The 20,296-nt window shown below is 39.9% G+C and overlaps 1 protein-coding gene across 3 annotated transcripts in view; it reads right to left on the reverse strand.

Moving 5' to 3' along the window:
- Positions 1-6,635: 6,635 nt before the first annotated feature.
- LOC100602872 (zinc finger protein 568) overlaps positions 6,636-20,296 on the reverse strand; it is a 40,020-nt gene continuing 26,359 nt past the window's right edge. The window contains exon 6 of one of the 3 annotated variants that reach the window (XM_003252700.3): positions 6,636-9,810. In XM_003252700.3, coding sequence (XP_003252748.2) covers positions 8,234-9,810 — 1,577 coding nt within the window. In that variant the 3' untranslated portion in view covers positions 6,636-8,233. The remainder of the gene's footprint in view (positions 9,811-20,296) is intronic. The other 2 variants (XM_004089590.2, XM_030822285.1) reach the window with 2 other exon arrangements.

The raw sequence follows: 20,296 nt of genomic DNA on the forward strand, positions 1-20,296 counted from the left end.
AGATGTAGCATTCCCATTCTTAGGGTCTGCTAGGAAAATTGCCTGACTTGAACCTTGGCAGATGGCAGGAGGGAAACATTTTCCTCTGAGGAACTATAACTACAAGCCAGCCCTCACACAGGCCTACAGTTCACATAATAATACTAAGGAGGATCTAAAAAACTTGCCATCTGTGTTTACTTTACGGTGGTCCTGGTTTGGCAGGGCTCCTGGTAGAAGCAAACACAGATCTGCCCTAGAGGAACAACCTTCAATCAGGCCTCAAGAATCTATGGGTAGAATTCAAAGGAAAATAACCTATGAGTCAAAAACAAAGCAGCACAACATTGTGAATGAAAGAAATGTCACTGAACTATGCACTTTAAAATGGTTAACTATATATTATGTGAATTTTGCCTAAACAAAACATCAAATTTAAAAAAAAATGGCCAGGTGTGGTCGCTCATGCCTGTAATCCCAGCACTTTGGGAGGCCAAAGTGCGCGGATCACTTGAGGTCAGGGGTTCGAGACCAGCCTGGCCAATCTGGGGAAACCTCAACTCTACTTAAAATGCGAAAATTAGCCAGGCATGGTGGCGTGCACCCATAGTCCCAGCTACTTGGGAGGCTGAGAAACAAGAATCGCTTGAACCTGGGAGGTGGAGGCTGCAGTGACCCAAGATCGCATTACTGCACTCCAGCCTGGGTGACACAGTGGGACTGTGTCTCAAAAACAAAACAAAACAAACAAACAAACAAACAAACAAAAAGCATGCAAAGAGGCATAATTCCATGAACAAAGAGTCAGGAAAATCAGTCATGAAATTGTTTCAACTTTTCATTATGTCTGAAAATTTCCCTAATAAAATGTTGAGAGGCAGGAGGAATCACCTCTGTAAAAGATTCATATATTATATAGATAATGCCAAAAATTATAAAACAAGCATGTTTTTAAAATGGAGGCAATGTAATAAGAAAACTTCACAAAGATGACAGTAGATTTCAAAAAAAGGAAAAGAAATAAAAACATAAAACAAAAACATACTTAAATCATACAATGGCTGGAATAAATCTCTCTGAAGAGGAAAATTACTGGACTCAAAGGTATAAAAAGAGATTATGCAGAATGCAATTAAAAAAGACAAATGAGCCGATGTACAGAAGAGAGATGAAGAAGATAACGTGAGATGGCTTAATAGATATTTAACTGAAGTTCTAGAAGGAGAAAAGAGAAAGAATTAAGAAAATGGCAGTATTGGAAGACAGGACAGCTAAGAAATTTTCAGAATTGGCAAAGGCATTATTCAGATTCAGGAAGCCCAATAAGTCTTATAAACGGAATAAATAAAAATAAATCCACGCCTAGACAATCACACCAAAACTGCAGAGCACTAAATACAAAGAGAATACGTGAAAAGCAATTTGGGATTAAAGATAGATTATCTACAGAAAAAAAAGTCTGATTGACAGATGACTATTTAATAACAAAAATGTAAACCAGAAGACAGCGGAATGTCCCAGTGTGACGGTAAAATATCTTTCACAAATGAGGGCAAATAAAGGCATTAAAAAAAAAACACCAAAATCAGAGAGAAATTTACTATTTAATTCCATCTAAAGGAAAGTGATCCCAGATGGAGACCTTGACATGTAAGAAAGAATGGTGAACCAAGAAAGTGGTAAATACATGGGTAATCTAAGCTAACACTCAATACATAAAATAAAAATTTCTTATGGTTTAAAAAAAGAGAGAAGAAAAATACCTGACGATAATGTAAGTCGTTTGATTAGTTAGAATGCATCCTACTTCCTTATTTACCAAGAACATAATAATATGTTTTAGTTTTAGACGCTAGTAAGTTAAGAAAGTATATTAAAATTTCCAAGGTAACCACTAAATAAACACAAATAGCTTATAACTTTCAAACTCACAGAAGGGAAAATGAAATGAAGACAATGAAATACAGAAAGGTAGAATAAAAAGCACAAAAATGATACCTTCAATTATATCAGTAATTACAAGCACTGTAAATAGACTAAATACTCTTGTTAAAGAACAAAGTTGGTTGCCGGGCACGGTGGCTCACACCTGTAATCCCAGCATTTGGGAGGCCGAGGTGGGCAGATCACGAGGTCAGGAGATCGAGACCATCCTGGCTAACACGGTGAAACACCGTCTCTACTAAAAATACAAAAAAATCAGCAGGGCATGGCAGTGTGCACCTGTAGTCCCAGCTACTTGGGAGGCTGAGGCAGGAGAACTGCTTGAACCCGGGAGGCGGAGGTTGCAGTGAGCCAGGATCGCACCACTACACTCAGGACTCTGTCTCAAAAAAAAAAAAAAAAGAACAAAGTTGGTCAAAATTGTCAAAAACCAAAGCCCAGCTCTATGCTGGTTATTAGAGACACATTCAAAACATAAATATTCAGAAAGATGAAAGTTAGAAAAGGATAACTTTATGCAAAAAAATATTTTTTGGTTGGGTGCTGTGGCTAACACCTGTAATCTCAGCACTTTGGGAAACCAAGGTGGGCAAGTCACTTGAGCCAGGAGTTCAAGAACAGCCTAGCCAACATAGTGAAACCCCATCTCTACTAAAAATATGAAAAATTAGCTGAGCATGGTGGTGCACACCTGTAATCCCAGCTACTCAGAAGGCTGAGGCATGAGAATCGCTTGAGCCTGGGAGGCAGAGGTTTCAGTGAGCCAAGGTTGCATCACATACTCCAGCCTGGGCAGCAGAGTGAGACCCTGTCTCAAAAAAAAAAAAAACAACAACTTTTTTTAATTTCAATTTGAGGACTGCTGTTGCAAAATGCCTACTGTTTTAAGTCAGTTTCCCAGGAAAAGAGAATCTGAGATGGAAATCTATGGTAGGGTTTATTGGGGAGATCTCTTGGGAATATCAGCAGTAAGGAAATGAATAAAGCAGAATTGGATGGAAAGAGAAATTAAACTGATGCAGTTGAAATTTGTTCCCTGGGGAGCTCTAGAGCTGGGATTGCTTTTCAGAGTTGCTCTAAACTGAGGCAACGTGGGCCAAGCTGCCTGAAGGGAGACAGTGTAACCTTGCATAAGGCAGCTCCTTTCATCCAACAGGAATTCCTTAGAGGAATTTAGCTGTGAGTTGTCAGCAGCCAAGATTCTCAGAAGTTGGCAGCACAAGTGCCTCAGTCCTGAAGATGGAATCTTGAAAAGTCTGAGGCATAGCTTCCCGAGTTCCCACAGGGATCAGGATGACATCATCCATGGCAGGACTGTGCCTGCGATCACACCCTTGACTTACTTCTTTTTCTTATTCTGCTTCCTCCATTCCCTTACCGCTCTTACTGAAAGCACTTCCTTAATAAGTCACTTGCATAGGAATCCTCATCTCAAAGCCTGCTTCTGGGAAACTGCTGAAAAGAAAGTCCATCACATATCTTGAGTCCATCCCCAATCTTTACCCTAAAATATTTCTCCCCAGCCTGCTGCATTTTTATCAAATGGTCCACCGTCCAGCCAGTTTCTTTCCATAAAAGCATAGGAGTTATCCTTTATCTCTTTATTCCTCATCTTTCATATGAACTCATTATGTTGAATCACCTCCAAAATGTATCTGAAATCTACCAATTTCTACTGCTGTGTCTAGTCCAAGCCACTATTAGTATGTTTTATTCTGTGTGTTTTGAGGGCCATTCACAGGAACTGAACCTCTTATGAAGTTTGAACTCTAGAATGGAAACTCTCTAGGCAGTAACTCATGTGTGTCCAGGTAAAGAATTCACCATGATTTAATTAATGATTTTTTTCAATGTTTATCTCAGTCACTTATATCTATCTTATTATTTCTACCCCTTAGGACAGAAGGAAAAAATGAATTTACAGAGACCAGATCATCTGTTTGCTGACACAAGATCAGTAAAATGCCCTTTTAGACCTACTCTGAGGCACTTTACCTCACCTGATAGGTTCGGCCAGTCTTACTGGGGTGAGAGAGGCCAAAAGAGAAATCTAAGGTTGTCCTTATGGGCCTTAAGTGGAATTTTACGTTTCTCTGTTGACTCTAAAGCTATGTAAAGAAAGGGGTGGAGGATTTAAGGCATATAAAGTACAGGCCAAAAAACAAAAAAACAAACAAAGAAAAAAAAACATTAAAAAGAAAATCACAGAGAAAAACAACTGTTTAGACAAAAAAAAAAAAGTCTCACAAATATTTATACAGGGTAACTTGTGTGGATACATGAAATGTGAAAACTATTTTTTAAAAAAAGGTTTACAGGCTGGGCATGGTGGCTCACAGACCAGCTTGACCTACATAGTGAAACCCTGTCTCTATTAAAATACAAAAAGCAGCTGGGCATGGTGGCGGGCACCTGTAGTCCCAGCTGCTCAGGAGGCTGAGGCAGGAGAATTGCTTGAACCCAGGAGGCGGAGGTTGCAGCGAGCCAAGATCATGCTGCTGCACTCCAGCCTGGGCGACAGAGGGAGACTCCCTCTCCAAAAAAAAAAAAAAAGGTTTACAGGCTGGCACAGTGGGTCACGCCTGTAGTCCCAGCACTTTGGGAGGCCGAGGTGGGTGGATCACCTGAGGTCAGGAGTTCGAGACCGGCCTGGCCAATATGGTGAAACCCCAGCTCCATTAAAAATACAAGAAAAAAAAAATAGCCAGGTACGGTGGCACACACCTGTGGTCCCAGCTGCTTGGGAGGCTAAGGCAGGAGAATCACTTGAACCCGGAGGCAGAGGTTGCTGTGAGCTGAGATCACACCACTGCTCTGCAGCCTGGGTGACAGAGCAAGACTTTGTCTCAAAAAAAAAAAAAGTTCACACATAAATATTGGGTATGCTGGCAAAACTGGATGTAGTATAAAACTTATTGAAGAAGGGACTATGAAATGATAATACTCATTTAGATATTTCAGTTTTGGTAAGTTGTCATTGTTTTCACTGAAGTCAGTCTCTGCTGTTGTTAAGCCACCATCAGTCTTCAAAAATACCTAATAACAATCAAAACTGATAGTCATGGTTGTACTTCACAACTTTAGCTTGAGATTTACTTTTGTGAAATCAACTTCAAACAAATATAGTTAATGTTCAATCATAAAAGCTAAAGATCCCTTTTCACAAACACCCCCTATTTTTATCTTTTTATTGTTTTTATTTTTTTGAGGCAGAATCTTGCTGTCGCCCAGGCTGAAGTGCACTGGCGTGATCTTGGCTCACTGCAACCTCCGCCCCTATAGGTTCAAGTGATTCTCCTGCCTCAGCCTCCTGAGTAGCTGGGATTACAGGCATGTGCCACCACGCCCGGCTAATTTTTGTATTTTTAGTAGAGGTGGGCTTTCACCATATTGGCCAGGCTGGTCTTGAACTCCTGACCTCAAGTAATCGGCCCGCCTAGGCCTCCCAAAGTGCTGGGATTACACGCGTGAGCCACCACACCCAGCCTATCTCCTTTTTATTTATTTTTATTTTTTATTTTTTTGAGAAAGGGTCTTACTCTGTCACGCAGGCTGGAGTGCAGTGGCACGATCTTGGCTCACTGCAAACTCTGCCTCCCGCGTTCAAGCAATTCTCCTGCCTCAGCCTTCTGCGTAGCTGGGATTACAGGCACCTGCCCCATGCCTGGCTAATTTTTGTATTTTTAGTAGAGACGGGGTTTCATCCTGTTGACCAGGCTGGTCTTGAATTCCTGACCTCAGGTGATCCACCTGCCTCGGCCTCCCAAAGTGCTGGGTTTACAGGCTTGAGCTACTGCATCTGGCCCTATCTGCTTTTTAAAAAGGCATTAGCAGCTTTCTGTAATGTATATCAAATAATATTGTAGAGATGGCATAATAAAAACATCACCTCTGTAAGGGTTGGTTCATGTATTATTACAGAGAATGAGACTCTTCAAGAGGAACTCTATTATTAGTGCTCAGGGTCTAAGTTCACCACCATTTCCAACCAAAACTGGATGGGCTGTGTAAGTCAAGAGTTGTAAAAAGAATAAAATGGTCTCTAGATTAAGACCAACACACTTTTACACAATTGCTTATGGCCACCTCAGGAAATAAATGATTTCTCATTTCAAAATATTGTTATAATTAACAATGATATTAATGCCTATGCTGGTTGTATGGAAAATTACAGGGCAAGAAAACAAATACTGCAAAGTTACTTTCTCAGGAAAAATCTTAATCTCTCCACAGTACTCTAAATATATCGGTGATTAGCTATGAACCTAATAAATTTGCTGTCTAATAATACTGGCTCCACTGAACGTACAGGCACCATGAGTAGTAGACCATGATACCCTGAGCTAGTAAATAAAAACACATTTCATTTGTTATACTGGCATCTGATTTTCAAATTTTTAATAATTAAATATTTACTTGAATCTAAGATATCATCAGTTGAAAGGAGTCCAATTTCAGAAACGTTAAAATATAATAAAAAGCATCATCAAGCTGTTAAAATGTGCTAATTTCACATTATATAATAAACAGGAATATTCTAATTACTAATTTTCTAGAGATATTTTTCATAAAATAGTTGAGCATCTGATAGGGCATATGAATCCATTATAACATTCCCTTCTATGGGCACAGGCTTCCCTTGGCCTGTTCTGAGAAAGAACAAGAAAAACACTATTACAAGCAAACATTCATATTGTCATTGTGTATCGTTAGCTTTTAAGATTTATTTTATATGCTACCAGTCTTTTTTAAGGCATAAAAACTACAAGCAAAGCTAAAGTCTCCCTTTAATCAACAGCCTCAAATTCAATTTCCAGAGACAATGCTATCAATAATTGGGCGTGTATCCTTCTATTCTATTTTAAATAGTTTTACATACACTTTTCAATAATAGAAACAGTTTTTTTATAAATGATTTCATTCCAATTTACATAAATATTATTACACAATGCTTCATTTATATTTTGATTTTTTTCATTCAACATTAACTATCCATGTTACACAATATGGATCTGATTCACTGCTTTTAAGTGCTGTATACTATTCTATCATTTGAATATATCATATTTTATTCATCTATTACCCCACTGATGAATATTTAGGTTGTTTTCAATGCAGATATATGTCTACATATTTCCTTTTTTTTAAGAGATGGGGTCTTGCTATGTTTCCCAGGCTGGTCTTGAACTCCCAAGCTCAAGTTATCTTCTTCTATCAGCCTCCCAAGTAGCTGGGATTATAGGCATGTGCCACTGCATCTGGCTATACATACATACATATATTATATATATATTTCTTATGCATTATTTGTGAGTTTCTATAGGATGTATACCTAGAAGTGGAATTACAGAGTCCTTTTGTCTTAAAAAAAAAAAAAAAAGCTCCTTGGCCTCAACGTCATAGACAATATCACCTATTTTCTCCCAGTGGTTTCAGTTTGGCTTTTCAAATTCCAGTATTTAAATCCTTTAGAATATTAATTTTTTGGCCAGGTGCAGTGGCTCAAGCCTGTAAACCCCAGCACTTTGGGAGGCCAAAGAGGGCAGATCACTTGAAGTCAGGAGTTCAAGACTAGCCTGGCCAACATGGTGAAACCCCATCTCTACTAAAAACACACACACACACACAAAAAAGAACCCGGGAGGCAGAGGCTGCAGTGAGCTGAGATTGCACCACTGTACTTCAGCCTGGGCGACAGAGTGAGACCCTTGTCTCAAAAAAAAAAAAAAAAGAATATTGATTTTTTAATATGTCATAATGTTGTAATTTTATTTTCTCCAATACAGAGAGTCAAATATTTCCAGCAATTTTATTGACTAGGTCATCATTTCCCTACTAATTCATGTCAGGTCTAACATACACTGAGTTCACATATATTCATGAATCTGCTTCTGGATATTCTATTCTTTAAAATCTGCTTATTTACCTACTAATGTACTAGTATCACACATTTTTAAATGACTATAACTTTATGTCATATAGTGAGGGTGTTTCCTTTGTTCTTTTCAAAATTGTCTCAGCAATCCATACACTTCTATTTCATATGAATTTTATAATCATTTTTGAAAGATCCTAGAAAATTCTTAGTAGATTTTGTTTGGAACTGCATTCAGTCTATAGATTTTTAGAATTGAGGTTTTTATAATACTGGGTTTTTCCATCTATATATATGGTATTTCTTTCCATTCATTCCAGTCTTACATCTTTTAACAAAGTATTAAAATTTTTCCATAAAGATCCTGGTTTTTTTGAGCTTATGCCAAGATATTTTAAGTAAAACATGGGTTGAATTTAAGAGGCCTTCTTTTATTTAATATACTCGGTGTCTCTCACCTGTGTGACCTCTCTTATGTATGGAAAGGGATGCTCTTTGAGAGAATGCTTTCCCACATTCATTACATTCAAAGGGTTTCTCACCAGTATGACTTCTCATATGTATAATAAGTAATGAGCACTGAGAAAAGGCTTTCCCACATTTATTACATTCATAGGGTTTCTCCCCTGTGTGACTTCTCACATGAAGAGTGAGGGATGAGATTCGAGAGAAGGCTTTACCACATTCATTACATTTGAATGGTTTCTCTCCAGTATGAATTTTTTCATGCTCAAGAAGATTTTGTCTTTGACTGAAAGCTTTCCCACATTGATTACAATGATAAGGTTTCTCTCCAGTATGAATTTTCTCATGTTCAGTGAGGTTTGATTTCTGACTAAAGGCTTTTCCACATATCGTACATGCATAGGGTTTCTCACCCGTATGAATTCTCTGGTGTCGAATGAGGTTTGACATCTGAATAAAAGCTTTCCCACATTCACTGCATTCGTAAGGTTTCTCTCCGGTGTGAATTTTCTGATGTGTAATGAGATTTTCTTTCCTGCTGAAGGCTTTTCCACATTCCTTACATTCATAGGGTTTCTCAGCTGTATGATTTCGCATATGTACGGTAAGGGATGAACTTTGAGAGAAGGCTTTCCCACATTCGCTACATACATAGGGTTTCTCACCAGTGTGACTTCTCATATGTATAATAAATACTGAGCATTGAGAGAAAGCTTTTCCACATTTATTACATTTATAGGGTTTCTCCCCTGTGTGACTTCTCATATGTAGTGTAACAGATGACATTCGAGAAAAAGCTCTACCACATTCATTACATGCATAAGGTTTCTCCCCAGTATGAATTTTCTCATGCTCAATAAGATTTTGCTTCTGGCTGAAGGACTTCCCACATTCCTTACATTCATAGGGTTTCTCTCCAGTGTGAATTCGCTTGTGTTCAATGAGATTTGATTTCTGACTGAAGGCTTTCCAACAATCCTTACATGCATAAGGTTTCTCCCCAGTATGAATTCTGTGGTGTCTAATAAGGTTTGACATCTGAATGAAAGCTTTTCCACATTCATTACACTTATATGGTTTTTCCCCAGTATGAATTTTCTGATGTGTAATAAGATTTTCCTTTCTACTGAAGGCTTTTCCACATTCTTTACATTCGTAAGGTTTCTCTCCAGCATGAATTCGCTCATGTCTAATGAGGTCAAATTTATGACTGAAGTCTTGTCCACACTGATTACACTTAAAGGGGGTTACAACACAGGATGCATAATGGTAAAATGGTTTCCCAAACTCATTACTGTGTTTCTCTCTTACACAGCCTTTCTCATATCTAAGTAAGTCTAAATTACATTCCAAATCCTTATCAAGTGAGTCACAGTCATAGAAGCTTTGTCTTGAAGTAACAATGTCTGAACTCAGAGGAAATATTTTCGCAACTTTTTTACATTCAATGACTTTTTCCTTTATCAGAATTTTCTTGGAGATGGATGTGACTTTCCTCACAAGTGTTTCCTGTTGCTTCTTGATCTGTTCATCAACTTCCCAAACTTCTAAAATGGAGGACCAGAAATTATTACTTGTGAATTATTCTACCACTAGACTATTAATAACATATCAGAAATTGGCAAATGTGGGGTTTAATCTTTGATGTTGGCCTAGTCAACCAATACAAAAGAAAGTTAAGAGTAAATGTTTCTAGTTCCTAAGGTTTGAGAAGTTAACTACTACATAAAACAAATGGAGACAAAAACTGACATCTGTAGGTCCAAGTAGCCTTGATTGATTTTTAAAGCGTCCACGTATAGTGCAGAAATCAGCAAAATGAATAAAATAATTAAAATGAAAGGGTGAACACAAAAATGACTGATAGGGAGTCAAACGGCTAGAGAACAAGATGAACATTTGTGATTAAACACACTGGCTTCAATGCATGTATTTTTCCTCCTTCCTAAAATTCCATTAAAACGATAGTGAAAGAATAAAGGGTTAAATCCATAAGAAAAAGGAGACACGAATGTAAAAAAAGGTGAACAAGAGATTTTAACATAATACTGCAGGACGAGAAGCATTTAGGGAACCATAAACTGAATAGCAAAGCTATAAAGTATCATGAAGATGCAAATGACAATAAGCAACAAAGTGATTTGGCCAGAAATCAGTGGAAAGGCTCAAGAATTGGAGAATCTAGGCACTCAAAAGGTAGGGATACACAAGCACAAGGCAAGGATGTTCTCTCGCATTACTGCTTTTTAACATTGTACTAGAAGTCCTACCTAATACAATAACAAGAAAAGGAAATAAAAGCTGTTCAGATTAGGAAGGAAAAATGAAACAAAGGCCGGGCGCGGTGGCTCACGCCTGTAATCCCAGCACTTTGGGAGGCCGAGGCGGGTGGATCACGAGGTCAGGAGATCGAGACCATCCTGGCTAACACGGTGAAACCCTGTCTCTACTAAAAATACAAAAAAAAAAAAAAGTAGCTGGGAGTTGTGGTGGGCGCCTGTAGTCCCAGCTGCTCGGGAGGCTGAGGCAAGAGAATGGCATGAACCTGGGAGGCAGAGGTTGCAGTGAGCCAAGATCGTGCCACTGCACTCCAGCCTGGGAGACAGAGCAAGACTCCGTCTCAAAAAAAAAAAAAAAAAAAAAAAAAAAAAAACCGAAACAAGAACTGTCTTTGTTCACAGGTGATGTGATCATCTATGTAGGAAATCTGAAAAAAACAAAACAAAACAAAACAAAAAAAAAAACAACAAACAACCCCTGCTGCAACTACTAAGTCAAAGGCTGACAAGTTTGCAGAGCAATAGGACCTCTCACTCATTGCTGGTGGGACTGCAAAATGGTACAGCCACTTTGGAAGACAATCTGGCAGTTTCTTACAAAACTAGACATCCTATTACCATATTATTCAGCAATCATGCTTGGTATTTACCCCAATGAGTTGAAAACATATGTCCATACAAATATCTGCACATGGATATTTACAGCAGCTTTATTCCTAATTGCCAACACTTGGAAGATGCCCTTTACTAGGTGAATGAATAAACTGTGGTACATCTAGACAATGAAATATTCATCAATGATAAAAACAGATATGCTATCAAGTTATGAAAAGACATAGAGGAACCTTAAATGCATGTGGCTAAGTAAAAGAAGCCCATTGGAAAAGGCCACCTACTATATGATTCCAAACTGGAAAAGGCAAAATGATGACTAGTAAAGATATCAGTGGTTGCCAGAGCTTATGGGAGAGGAAGGAATAAATAGGAGGAAGAGAGAGGAGTTTTAGGACAGTGAAAGTATTCTGTACGATACTATAATGGATCTGAGTCATTATACATTTATCAAAACCCATAGAATGTACAATACCAGGAGCGACCCTAACTTAAATTACGGACTTTGGGTAATAATAATGTGTATAATAATAACAGTAATGCAGGTTCATTGATGGTAACAAATATACCACTGTGGTGCACGATGTTGACAGTGGGGAAGGCTGGGTGTGTGCCTGGGCAGTGGGTATCCATATACTTTGTACTTTTTCATGAGCTCTGTACACCACTCAGTTTTGTTGTGAACCTAAAACCAGCCTAAAAGATGAAGTTTATTAATTTAAAAAACCAGATGCGGTGGGCTGTACCTGTATTCCCAGCTACTTGGAAGGGTTGCTAAAGCCCAGGAATTTGAGACTAGTCTGGGAAACATAGCAAGACCTCATCTCAAAAAAAAGGGGAGTGGGTAGGATAAGAGTGGGACTAAGAAGAAGAGAACTAAAGTCTGAGTAGGGAGCAGTTACACACGAAGGCAAGAGTTACGGATCTCCTTAAGTAACATGTATTCTAATCTCCCACCATGCTTTTCCATCCTGTGAAGGCTGAGGCAGTTAAAACTACATTTCCTAGACATAACTGCATGTAGAGTTCCCATGTGATTTAGATTCACCATACACTCTAACATGAATGAGATCAACAATCCCTTTCTGTTATTTAGCCTCATGAATGCTGGCATGTACCTATACAAAGGAGATAAAAAGATTAAAAGGAACAGATGCTGGCATATGGGGCCCCACACAAAACTTCTAGGTTCAGCCTGGGCGTGGTGGCTTACGCCTGTAATCCCCGCACTTTGGGAGGCCGAGGCAGGTGGATTACATGAGGTCAGGAGTTCAAGACCAGCCTGACCAACATGATGAAACCCCGTCTCTACTAAAAATACAAAAATTAGCTGGGCGTGGTGGTGCGCGCCTGTAATCCCAGCTACACAGGAGGCTGAGGCAGGAGAACTGCTTCAACCTGGGAGGCAGAGGTTGCAGTGAGCCGAGATCATGCTGCTGCACTCCAGCCTGGGCAACAGAGTGAGACTCAGTCTCAAACAAACAAACAAACAAAAAATCTTCTAGGTTCTGATCCAACCATTCTACAGTATAGTCCACTAGTTAAAAAAACACAGGCAGGGTGCAGTGGCTCAAGCCTGTAATCCCAGCACTTTGGGAGGCCAAGGTGGGCGGATCACCAGAGGTTGGGAGTTCAGCCTGACTAACATGGAGAAACCCCATCTCTATTAAAAATACAAAATTAGCTGGGCGTGGTGGAGCATGCCTATAATCCCAGCTACTTGGGAGGCTGAGGCAGGAGAATCGCGTGAACCTGGGAGGCGGAGGTTGCGGTGAGCCGAGATTGCAACTTTGCACTCCAGCCTGGGCAACAAGAGCGAAACTCCATCTCAAAAAAAAAAAAAAAAAGAAAGAAAAAGAAACAAAAAAAAACTAAAAAATTTCTTTTATCTTCTTTAAAATTTAGAATTTTGGAAGATGTTTAGAATTTCCCTTTTATCCCTTCATGCATCAAAATGAGGTAAACTAATAACAATGATGGATTCCTTATTTAAACAATGAATTTTGAGGGTATCATTTAAATTAAAAATACATAGAAAACAGAAAAATAAGGCAAGTAGTAATTCTAGGAGTGACAAAAAGTTATATAAGTATATGTAATTAAGAGTCATTTCTTGGCTCAGTAGTAAACAATATGTCAACAATCATAACAAAGTAAGTGGTGAAACTGAATTAGCTAAAAATTGTGATGTATCTATATTCCAGAAAAAAACGAAAGGAGAAGTGATTGTGGTAACACTACTAAACCTCATCTTCTATTTATATCAAGTTGATAAAAACACAAATTACCAAACAGCAGCGTATTTAGGGAAGTCCAGATTCTACCCTGCCCCTGAAACACCAATTCCCGCTTTGCCCTCCAGATAACCATTTTTATTACTTCTTGGATTATTATTATTGTTATTATTATTATTATTTTGAGACAGAGTCTCACTCTGTCGCCAGGCTGGAGTGCAGTGGCACAATCTCGGCTCACTGCAACCTCCGCCTCCCAGGTTCAAGCGATTCCCCTGCCTCAGCCTCCCCAATAGCTGGAACTACAGGCGCACGCCACCACGCCTGGCTAATTTTTTGCATTTTTTTAGTAGAAACAGGGTTTCACCATGTTGGCCAGGATGGTCTCTATCTTCTGACCTCATGATCCACCCGCCCCAGCCTCCCAAAGTGCTGGGATTACAGGTATGAATCACCATGCCTGGCCAGTTCTTGGATTATTCTTCCACCATTTAAAAAAACATACATACATACATACATACATACATACACACACACGTACACACACACGTACACACATATATAATCACACATTTCCTTATATATAGTACCTATACACGCATATATCATATGTACAGTTGGCCCTTGAACAACATGGGGATGGGGTGCTAATCCTCCACATAATTGCAAATCTGTTTCTAACTTTTGACTCTCCCAAAACTTAACCAGTAATAGCCTACTGTTCACCAGAAGCCTTATTGAAAACATAGTTGATTAACACATATTTTGTATATGTATTATACACTGCATTTTTACAATAAAATAACTTAGAGAAAAAAATGTTATTACAATAATCATAAAGAAAATACATTAACTATTCATTAAGTGGAAGTGGATCATCCTAAACATCTTCATCCTCATCATCTTCACACTGAGTAGGCTGAGGAGGAGGTTGGTCTTGCCATCTTGGGTGGCAGAGGTATAAGAAAATCAGCATATAAGTGGACCCGTGCAGTTTAAACCCATGTTGTCTGAGGGCCAATTGTATTTTTAATATATTTTACACACACACACACACACACACACACACACACACCCCTTCTCTGTCTCTCTTCCCATCCATTTGCACATAAAAGAGAGCATATTCTAAACAATGTTCTGTACGCTGAGTTTTTTTCACTTACATGTCCTGAAACCATGACTTCTCTGACTGTAACTTTAGAGTTCTGACAATAAAATCATGTATGTATTTTACATATGAAAAAATAAAAATTAAATCAAAAAAGAAAAAAAAAGCCAAAGCAATCCCTAAAAATAGAAAAAAATTGGAAACAAGCCTACTTATCAAATGAGAGCCATAATCACATACAAAATTACTTTAAGTAACCTTAAACATAGTAGTTTGACTATATATCCCTATTAGAATATATTCTAAGGAAGAAACCCCCAAAGAAATCTTAAATTACGTTTAGTTGTCTTTTTATTATTAGTAATATTAGCATTACTGTTAATTTGCAACTAATATATAAAGAAAGAAGATAGATTAATCAGTGTTACTCCCTAAGGGTTACTTGGCAATGTCTAGAAGGTCTACAGACATTTTCGGTTTTCACAACTGGGAAGATGATTGGGAGAAAGGGGGATGGTGCTACTGTTATCCAGTGAGTAGAAGCAGGCATGCTGCTAAATGTCTCACAACACACAAGGCAGTCCCCCAGAGCAAAGAATTATCTGGCCCAAAATGTCAATAGTGCCAAGGGTGAGAAATATATATGAATTAAGGAAATAAACAATGTAATGAGGAGCCAAGATTTTCAGCATAAAAGGTAAAAGGGCACTATACTTTTTAATTTTAACTGGATGTATCTAAAATTCATATATATTTTTCTTTTTCTTTTTTGTTTTTTTTTTGAGATGGAGTTTTGCTCTTGTTGTCCAGGCTGGAGTGCAATAGCATGATCTCGGCTCACCACAACCTCCACCTCCCAGGTTCAAGCAATTCTCCTGCCTCAGCCTCCCGAGTAGCTGGGATTACAGGCATGCACCACCACACCCAACTAATTTTGTATTTTTAGTAGAGATGGGGTTTCTCCATGTTGGTCAGGCTGGTCTCAAACTCTCAACTTCGGGTGATTCGCCTGCTTCAACCTCCCAAAGTGCTGGGATTACAGGCATGAGCCACCATGCCTGGCCTATATTTTTCTTTTTAAAAGATTCATTTTTCCTAGCTCTGTCCACTTAAAAGCTATAGAACCAATAACTCAGTATTAAAGAGCAACCATAATCCTCAGACTGTAGTCTCCACAATATCATTTCCTGCTAAAAGAGGCAACAGTTTTTAAAGAAATGGCTATTTCCATGTCTGGAGCAGGAAATTTACAAGATTAGCTAAAGATCCCTCTTGCTAAAGATGAGACAATTTGAGTATTAATATATGGGCCTGGTGTGGTGGCTCATGACTGTAATCCCAGCACTTTGTGAGGCCAAAGCGGGCTGATCACTTGAGGCCAAGAGTTCGAGACCAGCCTGGCCAACATGGCGAAACCCAATCTCTACTAAAAAATACAAAAATTACAGGTGTGGTGGTGCACACCTTTAATCCCAGTACTCGGGAGATGGAGGCACGAGACTCGCTTGAACCCGGGAGGCGGATGTTGCAGTGAGCTAAGATCACACCATTGCTCTTCAGCCTGAGCGACAGAGCAAGACTCTGTCTTCAATATAATAATAATAATATATGAAAAATATTTATACACCTATAATATATTCTGATGCTCAAATTACATAAACTTGTAATGATTTAACTTGCTAAATTTTGGAAACCTCTAGGACACCAATCATTATTCTAAAAGCTTTTGAAGAGAAAGAGTATTTCTTTTTCCTGGTCTGAGAAACTGTATTTCAGTGCAATCAAACAGTTAATGAGAGAGTTTTTCTCTATGGGAGAATTTCAGCTAATAAAAGTGAAAGACACTCTAATAAAATAATGGATCTAGGCTATGATGATCAATAGGTGCTAAAACCTTTAAGTGAAAGGTTGGCAGAGATCACTGAAATAGGAGGATTTGGCCTGACAACACATGAATCTACTGATCAATCTCAATTATGTCTGTAAGTGGGACAAACTGACATAAGATGCAATAGGATGTACACAGCATCACCTATGAAGTATACTTGCCAAAGATTTGAACCTGCATTGAGTAAAGCCAGATTATAGGAAAAATGGGATAAAGAAGCATGTCAAACACCACCACAAGGAGGTTAAATGGCAAATCCAGAATAAGGTACATCTAGAGCAGGGGTTGGCGAACTATACCCACAGCCTGCTTTTGTATAGTCTGTGAACTAAGAATGTGCAGATTTTATTTGGATCCTGATTCAAATAAACCAACCATAAACAACACTCTTGACACAATGAAATATACAACAGAGACTAAGTAGCAGATGATAGTAAGAAATTATTACTAATGTTGTTAGGTGTGTTAGAAATATTGCAGGATTAAAAAAAATCTCTTGGCAATACATATGGTAGTATTTAAAAGGAAAAGTAAAGTAGTTCAGCAAAAAAAACAAAACAAAACTGGAGTGGGGGTAAGAGAGAAACAGAGTAAACAAATCTAAGAAAATGTCGGTAACTGTTGAAGCTGAGTGATGAATACATGAGGATTCCTTATATTATCTCTCTATTCTTTTTTTTTTTTTTTTTTGAGACGGAGTCTGGTCCTGTCGCCCAGGCTGGAGTGCAGTGGTGCGACCTCTGCTCACTGCAAGCTCTGCCTCCTGGGTTCACGCCATTCTCCTGTCTCAGCCTCCTGAGTAGCTGGGACTACAGGCACCCGCCACCACGTCTGGCTAATTTTTTGTATTTTTAATAGAGATAGGGTTTCACCATGTTAGCCAGGATGGTCTCGATCTCCTGACCTCATGATCTGCCCACCTCGGCCTCCCAAAGTGCTAGGATTACAGGCGTGAGCCACCGCGCCCGGCTCCTTTAGCTCTCTATTCTTATGTTTGAAAATGACTACAAAAACATTTACAGACCGGGTGTGGTGGTGCACGCCTGTAATCCCAGCACTTTGGGAGACCGAGGCGAGTCAGGAGTTCAAGACCAGCCTGACTAACATGGTGAAACCCCGTCTCTACTAAATACAAGAAATTAGCCGGGCGTGGTGGTGTATGCCTGTGATCCCAGTTACTTGGCAGGCTGAGGCAGGAGAATCACTTGAACCCGTGAGGCAGAGTTGCAGTGAGCAAAGATCACACCATTGCACTCCAGCCTGGGCAACAAGAGCAAGACTCTGTCTTAAAAAAAAAAAAAAAAAAAAAAAATTTACAGAGCAGTATAAACATTTGTTTCAAAATACATAAGTCGACAACAAGAGATAGTTAAAAAAAGTCAAAAATAATTGACTAAAAGAGGTGAAATGTGAGGTCAGAGCACAGCACTGCTATAATCTGATATTTCTACTGGCTCTCTAAAACAAGTAATGTATAAGGTATACTTTGAAAAAACTAAAAATGCATATTAAAAGGGAAAGAAATGGCATAAGTGAGAAATAATAACAGCTACATTAGGTTAAGAGAAACAAATGCTAACCCAAGTTCTCATTACTTTTGCCTAGATTAACTGTCTTATGATCCTGACAAGTCTATTTTTTGTGCAGTCTGCATACCACAAGCAAATTAATTTTCATAAAGTTCAAATTCCTTTATTTCTATCTAAACATACTTGAAGATTAGTCTGTCCAAACTAAATACGATCCAAAATTGGCAATAAATATGGAGAGAGCTCCAACTTTCCATCTAATTGTGATTCATTTTTATATGTGCTTAAAGAACAAGGCATATTAGAAATAGGGAGGTCTAATTTTATTGAATAAAAAGTATAAAGCTGATTAGGAGGCAAGCCATCTTTGATTCACCTCAGTGTTCTAACAGCAGGTCCTATCATCTTATCCTATGTTTATTTCTCCACATTGAAACTGCCTTTATATCAAATTCCATTGTGTTTTGACTTTTTTCTTTCATACCATCACCCAAAATGATAACATTCCTACATCATTAGTTCTACAATGGTTTTCCATGCCCCTGGAGTTCCGTCAACTGTGGGTAACTTAAAATTCAGATAACTAGATGTTTTTTAACCTTCATATTCTGTTATGTTATAAGCCCCTGCTTATAATTGACTATTGTAACCTTGCTGCCACCATGCACAGGGCAAAACTATAGCTTCAGTGATTAAAGAGGGGAAAAAATAAACTAAATTGACAACAAAATTTTAAAAATAAAAGACAGCAAAAGAGAACATGAATGCTAGCAAAATTCAGAACTTTCTGACTCTACAATGGAAAACTCATCCCTGATTTCACTAATCTTCTCTCCTCCAATCAGGCCATGTTTCTAATTTTACCCCCCAAACAGACACGCTAATTTTACTTTCCAAACATTTTGTTATGTTTTCTAATTTTTAATAAGTCTAAATGAGCTATAGATCTTACAGGAAAATGGCTTCAATGCCAAGCTCTTTTCAAAAAGAAAAAGAAAGCCTCAATCTTGTTACTCCTTCTACAGCCCTTCTCTTAAAACTTTCTAGGTGTTGTCTGGTTTATTCATTTACTAAATAGATGCTTCACATTGCAATTTAACATTCAACACTATCTCATGTGACTATGCCCTGTCTTTCTAACTCTAGCCTGATTTCTTCCACGTTTATTTTGAAATCTGTAGGTAAATATTTTAAAACAACCAAAAATAAGAAAAATCTTCCCAAATATAGCTCTACATCAATCACGACTCATTTATAGGAAGAATAAAAGTTTTTCTTTCTACAGGTGGACTAATAAACAAGTGTTAGACATCAAAATATGAAAACATATAGAAGATAGTATATGTTTTCAGATTCCAACCATTCTGGTAGACATGTGATAGAATGTTGAGAGATGGGTCGGTCCTTCCTTCCTTCCTTCCTTCCTTCCTTCCTTCCTTCCTTCCCTCCCTCCCTCCCTCCCTCCCTCCCCTCCCTCCCTCCCTCCCTCCTTCCCTCCTTCCTTCCTTCTTTCCCTCTGTGGCCCAGGCTGCAATCTACTCGGCTCGCTGCTGCCCGCACCGCGGACTGCCTGGGACTGCCGCCGCGCGCCACCGCTGCCTGCTTTTTCTCGTTTGGCTGCAGGCGCGCGGTCGCCATGTTGGCCACGCTGCTCACCAGCTCCTGACGCCCAGTGCTCTGCCCGCCTCAGCCTCTCGAGCCCCTGCCCGGCCACCGCCCCGTCTGGGAGGTGGGGAGCGCCTCTGCCCGGCCGCCCCGTCCGGGAAGAAGTGAGGAGCGCCTCTGCCCGGCCGCCCCGTCCGGGAAGAAGTGAGCAGCGCCTCTGCCCGGCCGCCCCGTCCGGGAAGAAGTGAGGAGCGCCTCTGCCCAGCCGCCCCGTCTGGGAAGTGAGGAGCACCTCTGCCCGGCCGCCCCATCTGGGAAGAAGTGAGGAGCGCCTCTGCCCGGCCGCCCCGTCTGGGAAGTGAGGAGCGCCTCTGCCCGGCCACCCATCGTCTGGGAAGTGAGGAGCGCCTCTGCCCGGCCACCCATCGTCTGGGAAGTGAGGAGCGCCTCTGCCCGGCCACCCACCGTCTGGGAAGTGAGGAGCGCCTCTGCCCGGCCGTCCCGTCTGGGAAGAAGTGAGGAGCGCCTCTGCCCGGCCGCCCCGTCTGGGAAGTGAGGAGAGCCTCTGCCCGGCCGCCCCGTCTGGGAAGTGAGGAGCGCCTCTGCCCGGCCGCCCCGTCCAGATAGAAGTGAGGAGCCCCTCTGCCCGGCTGCCCTGTCCGGGAAGAAGTGAGGAGCGCCTCTGCCCGGCCGCCCCGTCTGGGAAGTGAGGAGCGCCTCTGCCCGGCCACCCATCGTCTGGGAAGTGAGGAGTGCCTCTGCCCGGCCACCCATCGTC

This window comes from Nomascus leucogenys, chromosome 11 (genome assembly GCF_006542625.1).
Source record: "Nomascus leucogenys isolate Asia chromosome 11, Asia_NLE_v1, whole genome shotgun sequence".
Lineage (NCBI taxonomy): Eukaryota > Metazoa > Chordata > Mammalia > Primates > Hylobatidae > Nomascus > Nomascus leucogenys.